At 40.7% G+C, this 17557-nt stretch overlaps 1 protein-coding gene across 2 annotated transcripts; it reads left to right on the top strand.

The window, feature by feature from the left end:
• Window positions 1–420: 420 nt before the first annotated feature.
• HEY2 (hes related family bHLH transcription factor with YRPW motif 2) lies at window positions 421–12571 on the top strand. 2 transcript variants are annotated; one of them, XM_032407939.1, is made up of 5 exons: window positions 421–702; window positions 2667–2745; window positions 2880–2963; window positions 5417–5498; window positions 9476–12571. In XM_032407939.1, the coding sequence occupies exons 1-5, from the start codon at window positions 620–622 to the stop codon at window positions 10159–10161; spliced, it is 1014 nt and encodes a 337-aa protein (XP_032263830.1). In that variant the 5' UTR covers window positions 421–619; the 3' UTR covers window positions 10162–12571. The 2 variants fall into 2 exon arrangements, with proteins under 2 accessions (XP_032263830.1, XP_032263831.1); XM_032407940.1 differs by lacking the exon at window positions 421–702 and adding an exon at window positions 934–1860.
• Window positions 12572–17557: the final 4986 nt, after the last annotated feature.

The raw sequence follows: 17557 nt of genomic DNA, 5'->3' as shown, positions 1-17557 counted from the left end.
CGCTTGGGGTTATTCTTTAAACACAAGACAGAAACTTCACCGCCAGACTGTGGGGGGGGGGGGTGCGAGGGAGGGCCGAAACCCGAGGTCGGGAGCCCGCCCCTCTACGGTCCTCCCCCGCCGCGCCCGCGGCCACGTCCGCGTGCTGCCCTAGCTGGAGCTATCAACCTCGCGCTCACGCTCGCCGCTGCCTCTCCCGCCTGCGCGCAGCTCCCGGACCCTAGGTGCGCGGCAGCGTTCCCACGCCTCCGCAGGAGGCTCGCCGCGAGCATTGGCGAGCTCGGCCCCGCCCCTCCGCCCCAGCCAATCGCAGGCCACGCCGACCCGGAGGAGGCGGAACCCGGCGGGGCGGCGGGGGCCTGCGCGCGGGAGGCGGGCGAGGTGGCCCCGCCCGCGCGGAGGGGCGTGGCCGGCGCCGGTTCTTGCGGCCGATCCCGGCTGCGGCGTGGGAAAGAGCCGCGAGGAGCCGACCGCGCCGCCGCGGGAGCCGCGCCTTCCCGGACCCAAAGAGGGAGGGAGGAAGGGAGGAAGGGAGGAGGCTGGCAGGGCCCCTGGGCGCTGCGCCCCGCTCCGCGTTGGTGGCTCGGGCTGGGCTGTGCCCCACGCCGTCTTCGCCGCGATGAAGCGCCCTTGCGAGGAGACGACCTCCGAGAGCGACATGGACGAGACCATCGACGTGGGCAGTGAGAACAATTACTCGGGGTGAGCGCGGGCTCGACGGGAACTGCCCGGAGCCCGAGGCATCGGGGAGCTTTGTGCGCGAGCGGCTCCTTGGAAGTCCCGAGGCTCCTCTCCGCGACGTCCTAACGAAGCGGGGAAAGTTTTGCCCGGGAAACTTTGAGCGGTGGGCGCTCACGGAGCGTGCGTTGGGGTGGGGCGGGGGAATGTCGGTTTTCACACCAGGGGTGGGGCGGAGAGGAAGGGGGACGCGACTGAACCACAGCGCAGGAGTTGGCGAGGGAGGGTCCCCGGCTGTCAGCGTTGGGCGCGCGGACAGGCAGGCGCTGGCGACGGGCGACGCCCCCGCCACTGAAACTGCGGGAGCACTTCCAGGATAGGCCAGGCGAAGAGAGAAACAGATTGATATATTTTTTTTTTATTTTTCAAGAGTCTAAAAAGATGATTTGCCTTTTGGAGAAATGAAAGCAATTTGCAATTTTAAGGCCAAGTAGGTTGAGCTTTCCAGGTTGACTATGTGTGAGTGGCCTGACGGGAGAGTGAGTGACAGACGTAAGGATCGTTTCGGGCATAGATCATCTCTTTGACTGCTTGTTCTTAAGTCTGGAAAAGATCGGGGTCGTGATCACAGAAGCCAGACCTCTACTTTCCAGTGACAGAGGGAGATTACCGAGGCATTTTAATGCCAAGGCGGGTCAAATGATAATTGCTTCTAATTGGCATCCCCACAAGCTCCTTAATTATTTATCTGCAGCTGTCACTCAAAGAGCAAAATTCTTCCTACCTTTGGAAAACTGGTTTTCTTTCCACATCGTTATTCTAATAAGTACAAACCAAAGCGTGAAATCGGCAACAGCAGAGATATTTACATGAAACGTTGCTTGCGAAGGATCTTTTTAATTATTAAAGTGTGCGTCATCTTAAAAAATGAGATCTGAAAAACAGAAGAAGTCATGTGAAAGGCGAAACCAGTTGGGATGGGGTGGGACTGAGGGGGACACTTAATTCAGAAATAAGATCCAGAAGTGAGAAGGTGAGGTAATAAGAACCTGGTGTGTGCAACAGTCCTAAAATGAAAGAGAACAAATAACAGGAATCTGGAGAATTTGAGAACATAAAGAAGCATAGTATCCATGAATTATGAAGAGAAACATGTACAAACTAGAAAGGATGGCAAAAGCTGTAAGTGACAAAATAATGATTTGATTGAACTTTCAATACAAAATATTTTTTCATTAGTAAACTCAAGATGGATTGTAGCTTCTAGAGGTTTAAGCTTAGGCTGAAGACTAGGAGATACCTACAGTTTCATTTTCAAAGTAAAACATTTACCTAGCGGTTGATCTCATTTTAATTTCCCTATCAGTGGCATATTTAATTTGGGGCATTCTTTTGGAAGATTAGTATACAAAACATTACATTTGTCATTTTTTTTTTCCTGTTGTGAGATATGACTGATTGAAGTTTTGAAATAGTAAGATAACTTCTGTTTATTTTGAAGATTGCATCTAGGGACAACAGTTTGACATGTGATGACTGTCTATCTGTTTGATAGTGGTGCTAAACATGGCCTTTATTTTAAAATAGCTTTGCTTTGTTTAGTGTGTCTGACCGGAGGTTGGAGGAGGGATGCTATTAGAGATTAGTTGATTTTTAAGAAATTTTTATGAGTGGAACTAGGAAGTACTAATAACTGACTTCTCACTCTGACCGCTTGTAAGTTTTTCACTGCAAGACTTAAAAGTTTAGGGATGTTTTTGCAAATGGATTTGGTGTCTGGATGACTTGTTAAAAAAGGGGGGGAGGGCATGATTCTTACCTGAAAGTAGATATAAGGACTGAAAACAAAGTATGTTAAAAGTAAGAATTAAGAATAAACACAGAACTGAACTGTGCAATCACTCAATATTTAATGGATGCCATGAAGCACCCAGAAGAAACCATTGTTATGTTAATGCAGCACCTGACATACTGTTCCTATTTCATAGGCAAAGTACTAGCTCTGTGATTAGATCAAATTCCCCAACAACAACATCTCAGATTATGGCAAGAAAGAAAAGGAGAGGGGTATGTGATTTTTTTTTTCTTTTTATTTCATGTAATGCAGCCTAATGTGTAACAGTTGTATTCTTCCATTAAGAGTAAATTTAGCATTTGTGTATTCATAAACTTTTGTTATTGTTTTGCTTCCTTTGGAATAGATAATAGAGAAAAGGCGTCGAGATCGAATAAATAACAGTTTATCTGAGTTGAGACGACTGGTGCCAACTGCTTTTGAAAAACAAGTAAGCTACCCTTACCCCTGACCACCCCACCAAAAGGCTCAAAAAAATCTGATTCTCTCATCTGGGAATGTGGGTTCTTGTTAAAGCTCATTAAAATAATGGTGTATGTGCCCTGATCTGGCACAGAGCAGCTATTGCAATAAAATGCTTTGTTGTGGCAAAACTATTAAAAACATAATCCATCATGAAGTTGAAAAACATTTCCATTCTTCAGCTTATTTTTCCCTTAAGGGTAACAGTGTTCATGCTTTCTCTGTTCTTTCTATGAAGACCAGTAGTGGTTTTGTTTAAAACTGAGCTGTATGTCGTACTCTTTTAAAAAATATACCATGTGAAATTTCATTTTTGTGTCAAACGGTTAAAAAAAAAATGCTTTTTAAAAATAACCAAAGTCCAGGAAGTAACATCTCTAGCTCTATTTCCTATGATAATACCAATAAAATTTTTTTACCAAATCACTTGGTTTCATTTTTAATCCCTGGATTAATAGAACAGTGTTCTATTTGGGGCATCTTTTTGGAAGTTTGGTAAAAATAGAACTAGCCATAAATTTCCTTTTTCAGAATTCAAGGTATTCCTTTACAAAAAAAAAAGATTTTGCACACTTAGAAAAGGAAGAAGCCAAATGTTTAAATATTCCTTTGTCGTTTTGGAAAAGTTTTATATCTCTTGCCACAGTGGCTAATAGCACAGATTTCTAAGAGCATCTTTCAAAGAATATGGCATCGTATGCTATTGAAAATACTTTCAATTTAATTCAAATAGGGTATAAGGCAGCAGTTGTTTGTTTATTTTGTTGTTTACTTCATGAACCACAACCATACAGCAAGCCCTACAAAGCCCTTGGAAATTATCCAGAAACTGCAATTTTGTTATTTGTCACTTTCACTAAAACTACTGTACATCTTCATGGAGATACTGCAAATTGACAGAAGTACAAGATGTAATATGCTCTTGATTGTACATTTTTGAGAGAAAAAAGATACCTGTATGCTGAAACTGCCTTTGATAAGCTAAATGTAATATGGAAATTGTAGTTTTGATTAGTAACATTTTCAATGACAATAGACTGAAAATGAAAATATCAGTAATTGGCATTTTCACTTTGAGTACTGAAATCTCTGCAGTTATGAAGAACAGTTTGATTTTTTTTCCCCCCCTTAGTTTGTTAGGGTTTTTTTCTTAAATGTCGACTTAAAACAAACCTTAAAAGCAAACCTCAATTGTTTGGCAGTTAGTTACCATAAACACAGGCTTTCCCATTTGCCAAGCTTGGCTACCAATCCTAGTTAGCTGGCCCTGTCACAGTATGATTAGAAGAGTGTTCTTTCTAGCAGTTTAAATAACTCTGGCACTCTCACCATGTACAGGGTGCTGATAATTTTCACAAAACAAGTAGAGCATAGGAACCTGAAAAAAACTTCAGTTTCCTTTTCAAAAAGACATATTGATTTAATTATTTAGCTTTTCCAGGAAATTAGCAGCCACCCACAGTCCTCTGAGGCAGTTCAAGGTGTCACATCTGTATTTCAGTTGGTTTCCAGAGGTTGCTTGATTTTAAAAAGTAGGACATATAAATATATTTCCAAGATATTTTATTAAGAACTATTTTAAAGTGTTCAAATATCTTTAAGCATTTCTGATGCTCACTAGATAGGTAGTAAATTATGCTTTCTTGTTTATGATATTGGGACTCACAGTGACACCTGCTGGTAATTTTTGGGAAAAAAACCCTTAAAAGTCTTCCCTTTTTTATTTTTTGTTTCTGCTTACCAGGGTGTGCCTTAAAGACTTATTAGAACTTTTTATTTTTGAAAAATCTAATTTGCTAAGATCCTGTCTCTTTATCCTTCAGAGTGGGATTCAACTGATCTAGAACTGCAGCATTATATAATGCTATTAGATGTCCCCTAATGAAATAGAGGGTAGAGATTGGATGCAAGGTTTGATATTTTTGCGATTATAATTGTTTTAGTGGAGTGATCTTAGGAGTATAATTATTCTTATGATTAAAAAATTGTTATACCTTTTAGGGGCGCCTGGGTGGCTCAGTTGGTTAAGCGACTGCCTTCGGCTCAGGTCATGATCCTGGAGTCCCTGGATCGAGTCCCACATCGGGCTCCCTGCTCGGCAGGGAGTCTGCTTCTCCCTCTGACCCTCCCCCCTCTCATGTGCTCTCTCTCATTCTCTCTCTCAAATAAATAAATAAAAATCTTTAAAAAAAAAAAATTGTTATACCTTTTAGTCTTTAAAAGATAAATTGGCCAATATCTGTCATTAGGTGTGACACAGTAATTATTGTTTACATGTAAAGTTTGCAAAGAACTCAGATGTTTCTGTGAAAAAATTTAAACTTAGAATTTTCTAATGAAAAGGAATATTGAAAATCCAGTGTAAAATGTTCCAATTCAGTTTCCATAGAACTTCTAAGACTTTATTATTTGTTTATATAGGGATCTGCAAAGTTAGAGAAAGCCGAAATACTGCAAATGACAGTAGATCATCTGAAGATGCTTCAGGCAACTGGGGGTAAAGGTAAGTAGGTGACTTCATTTTTACCCTCTTGCCACCTCTCTCATTTTTCCCCCTAAGATTATAGGAAAGTCATAGTTGAACAGTTCTTTAACAAGCTGAGATAGGAGGTCCCAGATTAAAGCTGTGGAAATCAATGCTAATGGCAGGATTGAACTCGTGGGAAAGAACTTCCGGAACAAAAGAAGCACTTGACCCTGGGCTTGTGTTTGCTTTCATAATACTGTGGGAGTAAAGCTTCATTCACAGCAGCCTGGTCAGAGATTTGTTTGGGACCTCAGGAGCACATGCTGGCGTCTGTACAGAAAGACAAAACAAACACGCAAACATCCAAACATAAACAGGAGGTTAAAGGCAATCTTTTTCTCTTCTTCTTTCTCGTCCTCTGATACCCCAGAAATCAAGACTAGGACTCAACCTAATGCAGCCATTCCAAAGGAATTGACTTTAGAATTACCTTCACTGTTTTCAGATTTTGGTTGATCTTGGGTTTAGACCAGACAGAACATTTGAACTATAGGTAGTGAATCTCTGTACTGAAAACTATTAATGGAGCAGAGTCATTCCTGCAGAGAGCAAGCAGGGACAGGTATCCTGGGCCCAGGGCCCTGGAGAGATGTCTTCTGTACTAGATAGTGATTTAGGAAAGAATCATCCAGAGGTCAGAGATGGACCCCTCATGTCACGTTAAAAATAGACTTGCAATCCTGAAAGCTGTAATATTCATTCAGATTTCATGATCCCTCTTCTCACACATTACTCAGACTTGATTTTGCCCTTTAGTATCTTTTTCACTCTTCAAGCAGGCCTTTGCTAGTCACCTTCACCAAGAGTCTTTTGTTATTTAATGTATTTGACAACTGGGTAGGGAGAGACTACCACCACGAGGGCTAAGTGCTGCCCTCCACCCTGGCAGCTTCTCTGCTCAGCATTATCCTTTCATTACATAGTATCACAGTTTGCCGTAGATCAGAGCAGGGGCAAGGCACTGGAGGGAAATAGCCGTTTACCAATTGCTGTGGAAATACTTCAGTGTTTAACTCCAATGTGACCATACTGCCAAGGACCTGTGGAACATCAGCCCTGGCCTTACTCTCTTTTACCTGTATCAGGTGTGCGGGGAGGGGCGGTGATCATGTAAAGAGAAGCCCCCATGGTTTGACTAAACCTCAGTTGCACCTTCTCTAGAAACCATCCTGAATGGGTACGGAATTATGATTTCTTATCATGAAAATTAACCTTCAGCATAGGATGCAAAAACTCTTACATAATAGAGAAGAGAACGGGATGAAATCGTAGAAACCAGTGATCCAGCCTAGCTTGGCCATTGCCTTGCCTTTAACCCACGACAGAAGTGCTCTGCTGCACTGTGAGGCCTACACTAGCATTCTGAGCTCTAAAGCCCCTGCAGCCCCATGATTTTGATTCTGCACCTGCCACCTCAGGATAGTAGACTGATTGAGTTGGTGATGGTGCAGGAATAGCAGTCTGACTGTTCTGCCTCCTTTGGTGTTGTTCACAAGGCTAAGAATTCTTACCAGGGTTTCAAATATTTGGCATGAGCTATACTTCTAAAGAGGAATACTGTTCTTATGCCTTATTGTAAAAACTAAGTTCCATTCTTGGTTGCTATTCTTGGCTACCTGAACAGCCCTAAAATTCATCCCAGAATAGTTTATGAACAGATATTTCCAAGCAAGCTCCGTACAAGTTGCCTGACGGCCAAGTCATCAGAGAGGTCATCGCACAGGAGGAAGTATGGGCCTTGAAGAGGAGGGGTTGGCAGTGGGGGCTCACATCATCCAAGACTCCCAGCTGCTGTGGGGCCTCACAGTGTAGTGGTGAAGGACACAGACTCTGCAGTTGGGTTGCCTGGTTTCGAATCCTAGCTCGGCCGTATGTTAGCTCTGTGACCTTGGGTAAACTACTAACCCCTGCCGAGCCCCAGTTTCCTCATCTGTAAAATGAGGACAGTGATAGTGTCTACCTCACAAGGTTGTTGTGAATTTATTCACTTAAAGCCATACATTAGTGATGGCACAGAGGAAGTGATATGGACCCATGTGCCTTCATTATTGGCCCAAGATTATTCCTAGGGGACAGCTGCTCATCGTCATTTTCCTCTGCATTCAGCAATAGAATAGGAATTACACAATTTATATTCCTTAATACGCAACAGAGAACTCAGCCATATATAACAACACAAAGCTGGCAAATCACAAATTTCAATCACTTTGTGCCCACTCATGAAAATTCTTGGAAGCCCCTGGGATTCCCGTTCTGTTGGTCCATTCTTTACAGTGTGTCTTGGTACTGCAGTGTCTTCTAAAGAGAATTTAGTAGAGTAACCTAAATTTCTAGATCCCTCTGTGTTTCTGGACTCTGTCTTCTGTTGGATTACATCCATCCTTCTCTCATGAAAATTAGAAGCCTGAAAAGCCCGACAAAGAACGCTGAGGGTTCTCATGTGAACTCTTTCTATGGAGGCGTCTTCTTCAGGAAGAGCTTTCTCTCTTAATCCCAGGGATTTTGTTGCTATCTAAGCTGAAGTCCTGGGATGATAACTATTTCTGTTGCTGATCTTCCACATTTCATGATATTCTCTTATATCAGCTTTGTGCTGTTATTGTTACTGTTTTAATGGTGTGTATTTTTGCCCCAAATATCTTTTTGAGACTTCCATATTTCTGTTGATATAATAGCTTTAGGAGTTTGAATATTGTGACTTCTATTTTCCAAAGTGCTTTGATTACACAATAAGATGGTTTAATTTTTAGTAGATGATAAATGAAACAGGTAAGACTTGGATCTGCAGAAACATGAAAAAGATAATACATTAAATGCCTTAGGTAAAAATAACTTTGTAATATTTTTCATTTCTGTATACCCATATCCCAAAGCTGAATAAATTTTTAATTTGAAAATTGCTAAAAAAAAAAAGTTGCAAATGAGAAAGAATCTGAAAAGGATACATTTGTACACATTAGAGGTCACTCATTTAGAGTGGTGACATTTCCCCCAAATGTCTGATTATTATTCTACCCTAAATTGGCACTGATAATAATGATACATTACTATTTTTTATCTAATGTACTACATTTGGATAAAAAGGGATTCTCATAAATGTGACTCAGCTCCAGCCATTTTTATGGTTGTAACCTTAGGTGTGGGAGGGGCGTGGTACATGCATAAACACTGAAAAATTAACAGTTTTTTCTTGGGTGGATGCCAGGAAAATATAAGCTAACCAGTAAAGGAAATTCGGGAAAATGCATTTCGGGGAAGTGAGGAGTTATAGTAATCTCATATCAGTAAAGCAGCCTTATATTGCCTGATAGAAAAATAAGATCTTCAAATTAGTAACCCCCAAATTAAAAAAAAATTTTTTTTTGTTTTCATCAAATTTTTCATACAATTTGCTAAAAAAAAAAAAAGTCAAGAAGCATTTATGAATTTATTAAGAGATTCTAGCACATATTTAAAGAAAGTCCTCAAGCTGCTAAGATGCATTTCATATCTGTTACAAATGCCAAGAGTGCGGCTGTTTCAGAATAACCCTTTAATCTCCACCGCATGCGACAGAGACAGAGGGACTGAAATTCTGTACGACCGTGAAAAAGTTTACTAGGGAATTTCACTATCCCACAGTACAGAAGGAGAGGCCCCCCTCCCTTGTTTTTTTTAATGGAAGTATTGAAACACGGATGTTCTTAATTACTTTTTCCCCACTGTGATACTTAGTTGCAAGAACTGTAGTAGATAGCATTGCTAGTGTTGTCACTCATGTGAATTGCAAAGTATACTTTCTTCGGTAACAATTACTACCAGAAATAACTGGCAACATTTTCAGAAAGGGTCGTCATTCTCCTTGACTCTTCGGAAGCACAGAGGGAAGCACAGTCGGTGGTTACTCATAGTCACTGTACCGCTTTCTCTCGCTCCTCCCTCCCGCCCCCCCCTTTGCTCCGACCCCCCCTCAGGCTACTTTGACGCACACGCTCTGGCCATGGACTTCATGAGCATTGGCTTCCGGGAGTGCCTAACGGAAGTGGCCCGGTACCTGAGCTCCGTGGAGGGCCTGGACTCCTCCGACCCCCTGCGGGTGCGACTGGTCTCTCATCTCAGCACGTGTGCCTCGCAGCGGGAGGCGGCGGCCATGACGTCCTCTCTGGCCCACCACCACCATCCCCTGCACCCGCACCACTGGGCGGCAGCCTTCCACCACCTCCCCGCGGCCCTGCTCCAGCCCAACGGACTCCACGCGTCCGAGTCCACGCCTTGTCGCCTCTCCACCGCTTCGGAAGTGCCTCCTGCCCACGGCTCCGCCCTCCTCACGGCCACGTTCGCCCACGCCGACTCCGCCCTTCGGATGCCGGCCACGGGCAGCGCGGCCCCCTGCGTGCCGCCTCTCTCCACCTCTCTCTTGTCCCTCTCCGCCACTGTCCACGCGGCCGCGGCCGCGGCCACCGCAGCGGCGCACAGCTTCCCTCTGTCCTTCGCGGGGGCCTTCCCCATGCTCCCCCCTAACGCAGCTGCAGCCGTGGCAGCCGCCACAGCCATCAGCCCGCCCTTAACCGTGTCGGCCACGTCCAGCCCGCAGCAGACAAGCGGTGGAACAAACAGTAAACCTTACCGACCCTGGGGGACAGAAGTGGGAGCTTTTTAAGTTTTCACTGAACTTTTTGCAATGGTAACCGAATGTCCTTCGTTTCCGAGTCAGCTTAAACCTCTGCACCCTGAAAGTAGCCATACAGATGTCTACAGATCCACAAAGGAACAATAAAGCTATTTGAGACACAAACCTCACAAGTGGAAATGTGGTATTATCTTTTTTCTCTTGTTTTGTTTAGGGCAGCTTGGTAACTGACATCAGAAACTTGTGAAAACTTCACACTTGTATTCGTTTAGAAGTTTCCTGGAAGATATATGGACTGTATCATCCAGCAGTGCATCAGTATGTCTGAATTGGGGAAGGGGGGGGGGGAAGTCCTGACTGGATTCTCTTTAAACTAGATGAAAAAAAAAATATTCGTGTTTCATAAGTGCCTGAGCTAGTAAAGTTTTCTTCTGAATATATAACATTGCACAAGTAAAGAAGAGCGTAGAGGTTAGGTTAAGAAAGGAAAGGGACAGAAGTCTTACATTAGGCTGCAGACATTTTAATACAGTGCCAGAGAAGAGTACTCTGTTGAAACCAACAGGTTTTTATTGGCCAAAAGGATTGCTGAAAATAATTCTCAAGTTGAAAGACCTAGTTTTATCTTAGTTTGCTTTCTTTGTACAGACTTGCCTGCCAAGTGGTGACATTTAGCAATGCATTGGTATAAGCAATTACTCCATCAGTGCTCAGATTAACAACCATTTCTGCCCTGCCTGCAAGCCCCCAGGCACTTTTTTCATGGCTGAAAATATGGTGCTTCTTTATGTAAACCATGCATTTATATAGAGAGTGCACCTAAAAGCAGTTGCCTACCATGTGCCCATTTGATTCATGCCAACTTGAAAATTCTCCAGTTTGTAAAAGTTTAGGTTAATTTATTGTTTCATTTGGACTATTTTTACATACTTACCCTCTTCATTTCATCCTGATAATGTGTAATATCTATTCTTGTCACCCTTTGGGAAAAGTTGCATTTCTGGAGGTGATGAGACAGAGATAGAGCATTGGGAAGAGAAAAGCCACGATTTTTAAAAGCTCTTTGTCAAGCTTATGATTGCATTTGATCCCAAATCAAGATGAATGTATGCAATGGGATGTACATAAATTATTTTTGTTCATGCCTAGACTAGTGCTACATAATGGTGTTTTTCTTTTGTTTTTTTTATTCTGTTTAATGACAAAGTAATCTCTTAATACATTAAAATTGAGTACATGAGATTTTATGTTTGAAAGATAAAGACACAGCATGTATTATTATGCACTTCATTTCTCTGCTGTGTGGAGAAAGCAATAAACATGAGAATGTTAAACATTATGCAAAATTATACTTTTTAAATATTTGTTTAAAATTATTGTACCCAGTCTTTTTTGCATTACTTTGTAACCTTTTTCTATGCAGAAGTCTACATATCACTAATTAAATGAAGTCCTTTTTGACTATTTTTATGTGGATGAGTTGCTTTGCAGAATGGAAAGTTGACATGAATTTCAAGCAAGGCCTTCTTTCATTAACAGTTTAAGCCATGGCTTTTCTTTTTCTCTTTCAGAGTCATTTAATATAATTAATATAATTCACAGCTTGCCTGAAAATAACATTTATCTGAGCTTGTAAATCAGTTAAGCATAGGCGGGTATGACATTATTGGAGACAGGAAGTGATCAGTTTCGTATGCCTTTTATTCTTAACCATGGTTCTTGGAAAAGTGCAAATATAAGAACTCCAAATAATGGTAAACTGAACCTAGGATAATAAGCTAGAATGTGTCATACATTTTGTAACTCAAAAACGTTTGTAGAGGGTTTTTAAAACATCACATGCATATGTGATAAGCATATACATGCTTCTTGATGATAAATCCTCCGTACCTACCTCAATGAAACTTTCTTTTGATGCTGTAGAAATTATGCACATATCTCTCCCTCTTCAGTGAAGCCTAGAAGAGATTATTTCAGTTGCTGAAGCTTTTGGGCCAAACATAAGAAAAGAATAAAAAAAGAATGTTTTTTATTCATATCAGTTATCCTCACAGTTAAAGGAAAGAGTGCGAGGTTTCTTACATTATTTTAGTTTTGAAAAGTTACATAGTTTGTCTAATTTTTGTCTATCAGTGGTTAAAAAAAAATGAGCAAAAACAGATCACTTTGTTCCTCCTGTCTGTAAGTTCTGTGGTTATTGTATCTTCAGTTAGCTCTGATGGAATTAGGTAGTAAATAAGAAAATGAATTTAGTAGTATTTGAAGTTTGCTTTTTAATCATGATTTGTGGACAATAGGCATAGAAATAATTCTTATTTTAAGATCTAATACTGATTCTGTGCCTGTTGTAATGTCAGCATTCAAAGAATTTCTTTTCCTTTTTTGGAATGTAAACCATTTTAGAGATCAGGAATTTTTATTTTTAATTTTGATTAAATATTTTAAGATAAATCCTCTTTCTTCCTCCTTTCCTCCCTTTCTTGTCCTTTTTGTTTTTTCCTTATGTTTTTTCTTTCTCAGTTACATATGGGTTGTTATTTTTCCAATTAAATGATTAAAATATTTGCAAAACAAATTGCTACATAGTTGCTAAAGGTTGTCATAGTTCCTAAAGTTAACTGTTGTCTGTAATTTTGGTCATGTGAATTTAATTGTTTCTTGATAAATGTTTCACATCCTCAGCTGTTAACATCACAGTACACTGTTAAAAAACAAAATGCAACTAAGTAAATTTAAAGACCAAATTGGCTTTATTCAACAATTCATGAATTGGGCAGCATCCCATCTAGCAAATAGAAAGGAGTTGGAAGAAGCCATACGAAATGGAAGGCTTTTATAGGCAGAAGGGGGCTGAAAAAGGAAGTTTGTAACAAAGAGTGGATTGTTTCAGGCAAGGTCACCTTCCTTGGGGGTGGGGGGTCTGTGACACAGATGACCTCACTGGTACTGATGGGTTAATTCCAAATTGACTGGTTAAAGGTCACTGCAATTTGGTTAGATAGTAAGTCTTGGTTTGCTGATGTGGGGCTTGCACAAGTGACTCCATTTTGGGCCTGTTATTTCTTTTTAACAACTGTTTCCCATCGCAGATCCAATGTTTTGTGAAAGTGGTGTCCCACCTTTAGGTGTGATTAATTTTCATGTTTGGTCCCAAAATAGAAAAAAATTAGTTTTTATGGTCCAAGGGGAAAAGAACTTTTAAAAGTTTAATTTGTGGGTGGCTTTTATTTATGCCAGAGTTAGTCCCAAAATTAATTCAAGGGATTTTTGGTAGGATAAAAGGAAAAAGGAACATTTTTAGAAATTTCATTTTCCCCAAATGTTAAAAGCTATATGCATACCTAATGTTAAAAAACAAAGGAAACAATTTAGCCAATACAAACAAACTGTAATACTTCATGAAGAAGTCTCCTTTTGGAGAACTGCAAAATAGGGCGGAAGGCAGGGAGATTTTATAGGATAAAGAATAACAAGGAAGAGAAAAATGGAAAATATCTGATTGGCAGGGTTACACAATCAACCTTGTTTAGGGTGAGAAGGCCCAGAGTTGGCCTGGCATTGGGGGATTGGCTAACTGGATATACTGCATTTCTGGTCAAGTGGAACATGTACAGGGACTCAAAAGTTAGCTAAAGTTCCATTTGCTGATATAGCACCTGGGCAGGAGCAGCTCCATCTTGGGCCTAGAAATGTATTTCAGCGCTAATTAAAACACAGTTCTGTATTTCACATCAGTGAACCAGAAGGTATTTATTGAATAACTACCAATTTTAAGTGTGTACATGTTAAGTTTCGAAGGGCATGCAGCAGCACATGCAAACGCGCTTCTATCGCCCGAGAGTGATCGGTATGGCTCACTCTCGCTATTCACAAGGGCCCTCAAAAGAAGGAGGTGCCATGAGAGTGAGGGTTTCTGAGAACTAGTTGGAGAGGCTTGGTGGTCTCTTTGGGATCTTTTGCTACTGCAAATATGGTAATCCTATCATTTGAACAAATCTGAGGGATTTTAAAGTAAGTTGAAACATAAAAAAGGCCAAATATTAACTAGAGTGATGGCCCTAGTGACCCACATGTACATATGTATCATAAATCTTAATGAAGCCTTTTGGATTATCTTCTGTATATAATCATCTCGTTCCTTTTCCAATCATTACATGGATTCAGAGTAAGAGTAATCACCTTAGGTTATCATCACAAAGCAATTTCCTTAAGTGTAAGACTCCATCAGTTGCAACATACACTATTGGCTTAAGGTCAGTTTTTAAGGAAAAGAACCACCACAACAGAATATTACCTATTGAACATAAGACATCCCAATTTCCAGAGTGTAAAAATGAAAAAAAAAAAAAAAAAAGGTACATCTTGGATCTGAGGCAATAGTGTGGTATAATAACATACTTCAATGCAATTTTAAAAATCCATGGCTAGGGCGCCTGGGTGGCTCAGTTGGTTAAGCGACTGCCTTCAGCTCAGGTCATGATCCTGGAGTCCCTGGATTGAGTCCCGCATCGGGCTCCCTGCTCGGCAGGGAGCCTGCTTCTCCCTCTGACCCTCCCCCCTCTCATGTGCTCTCTCTCTCTCATTCTCTCTGTCTCAAATAAATAAATAAAAATCTTAAAAAAAAAAAAAAAATCCATGGCTATGAGGTGTCTGGGTTAAGCATCTGCCTTCAGCCCAGGTCACGACCCTGAGGTCCTGTGACCGAGTCCTACGTCCGGCTCCCTGCTCAGTGGGGAGCCTGCAGCTCCCCCTGCTTGTGTGCTCTCTCTCTCAAATAAATACATAAAATCTTAAAAAAAAAAAAAAAAAAGTCCATGACTAGAGATGTATAGAGATTAAAATGTGTCTGACTTAGCTTACTTTAAAAATACCTCATCAAGATAGGGTCCTAGTCAAATTATGAATCTGGGTTGGCTTTGTAAGCTTAATGAGCTAAAGATAGATATATTTTTGAAGCTTTTCATGTTTTTATTGCCCAATGGGACTATTCCCAGTTCTGCATTTTGCTGAAGAATGGAGTTTGACTTCCCCTTGTAATTCTTTTAAGATCTAAGCAATAACTGAGGTTGTGAATATTTCAGCAACTAAAACAAAGCACTACAGCAAATATGACATCATAAACTGTGACTATAGCTCAAATTCTTTGGAAGGATAAGTCTTTGAACTCAGATGGGAGAATTTAAAAGAAAAAAAACCCCTTAGCTTATATCGATGATCTTGTATGAGGGGCCAGAGGCATATGAGAAATGGTTCCCCAGGTACCAGGTGGTACTTTCTCCCTCCCTTTCAACTTCAAAGGAACAGACAGGAATGGGTTTGGTCAGGGAATTGGGTCCTCTGCTATAACTAAGAACTGGTACCCACCTAAGTCACAGGTCTAATAAAGAAAACATGTTAATACTAACTGCAAATATTGTTCAATTGTTCTCCATGCTTAATTCTATGCTAAGTGTTTGAAATCTGTTGTCTCATTTAAGCCTTGTAACCGTCCTATGGAATGCATATATTATTATCTTTGCTTCGCATATTAGGAATTGGAGAGTAAGAGGTTAATTGCCCAAGGTCACACCTAGCAGTTTGAGCTATGACTCAACCCAGGCTTGTCTGATTCTTCAACCCATACCTTTGAACCTCTAGGCTATGGCTTTTGACACTGCTTTTTCAGACTCAGACTAACCAAGAATATTTCAACCTGCCTGGAATCACTTTGAATTATTGACAAGAGTAAATCTGTCTATCGTATTAGCATAAAAGCCTCTACCATCTTACCCTTTTAATATATGAAAGGATTTTTAAAAAGAATAACCCCACTTTATTCCATCATACAGCATAAAAGGAAATAGTTTTGGCAGTTTTCTAGTTTTAACTTTCAACTTTCAAGCAGGTCATACCTACCTTACCTTAATCAGTGAGCTTGACCCTCAGTAATGGCTACCAAAGAATATCCTATAATCTCATTCAAGGTGGTTGGCAAAAGCAAAGCAAAATGGTGAAGTGTTAAGACGAGGTGCCTGGGGACTCCTGGCTGGCTCAGTTGGAAGATCATGCAACTTTTGATCTTGGGGTTGTGAGTTTGAGCCCCACATCAGGTGTAGAGATTACTTAAATAAATAAAAACTTAAAAAAAAAAAAAAAAAGATGAGGTATCTGAGTAAATTGAGTTTGAAAAGAAAATAAAAACCCCCAGTCTCCCACTGGATGTAAAAGAGGTTGTGGATGGGGGGTGGGGTGGGAGAGAATGCTGGATCATTCTGATTACTTATATATTCCAGGTCCATCATGTCATAAAACAATACTCGTCATTTGGCCTAGGAAGACTTGCCCAGTAACCCATCCACTATAACAATTCTTATTATCAGGAAGGGATTTTGAACTAGCCTTAAAGCTTTGGCCTACAGTTAAGCATGTTTTCCAAAGCCTTTAACAGTTTATATGTGTATAGTTTTTTAAAAATCTTATAACCAGAGGCATTTTTATATGCCTCTAATTTCTTAGTCTTCTGAGAACTGAATATTCTGTTTCCTTGACCTTGGTTGTCAATCTATTAGTCTGTGGGAGTGAAGAGATTCATACATATGAAATGGATATGCATGTAATAGACTGCCTTCTAAGGTTTTTTGTTGTCGTTTTGTTTTGTTTTTAAGGGATAGAATGAGGTTGAGTATCTTTGGCAAGTTGACTCTGAAGTTTCTTGCATTAAGTGTGCTTTGTAATTGTTTTGTGTTTTCACAGCAGTGATAACAAAGTCACGTTTTCTCATGTGGAAGAAAAAGTATTTGGAAAGAATGGCTATTATTCATAATGTCTCACTTGTACAAGTGGGGTGATAAATTTTAAATTGCTCATAAACTAAAACAACTGAGTATTTTAACTGAGTTAACCCCTCCTTTTGTGATTATAAGCTATCAAGCTGAATATTATTTACCATACTGTAAAACTCTGCTTCCTAGATCTTTCATCACTTCTTTTTAAACCTTGCCCTTAATTACAGAGAACATAAAGACTTTTTTTTTTCACCAAAACAATCCAACTAGCAACTAGCACTTTGTGTAGCTGTTTGTGTCGACTTTCTCCTGGGCCAGCAATGGCTGGCCTCTTCTCTGTTCTAGCCAGTCCACCCCAGAATGCCTGCTTTAAATAGGCTTCCCTTGGGGTCTGGCAAGATGACAGAGATGTGCTCACAGTCAGGAGGGCAAAACACAGAAGGACATAGACCATATTTTACTCTCGTCATAACACATTTCTCTGTCACAGTCACACGCCACCTCCTAAACAGGAACTAAGCCAGCCACTTTTTTTTTGTCTCACAAGCAGCCCCTGCTAGATTTATTTTGTTGTTTTGAATCTTTCTGTCAGAAAGATAAGCATAACACAGTAAAAATGGCTGGGTGTAGTAACATCATCAAACCCACATATAGTCTGGTGA

This window comes from Phoca vitulina, unplaced genomic scaffold (genome assembly GCF_004348235.1).
Source record: "Phoca vitulina isolate PV1807 unplaced genomic scaffold, GSC_HSeal_1.0 scaffold9, whole genome shotgun sequence".
Classification (NCBI taxonomy): domain Eukaryota; kingdom Metazoa; phylum Chordata; class Mammalia; order Carnivora; family Phocidae; genus Phoca; species Phoca vitulina.
The sequence above is the reverse complement of the archived record's forward strand: the minus strand, read 5'-3'. Positions and strand labels throughout refer to the sequence as shown.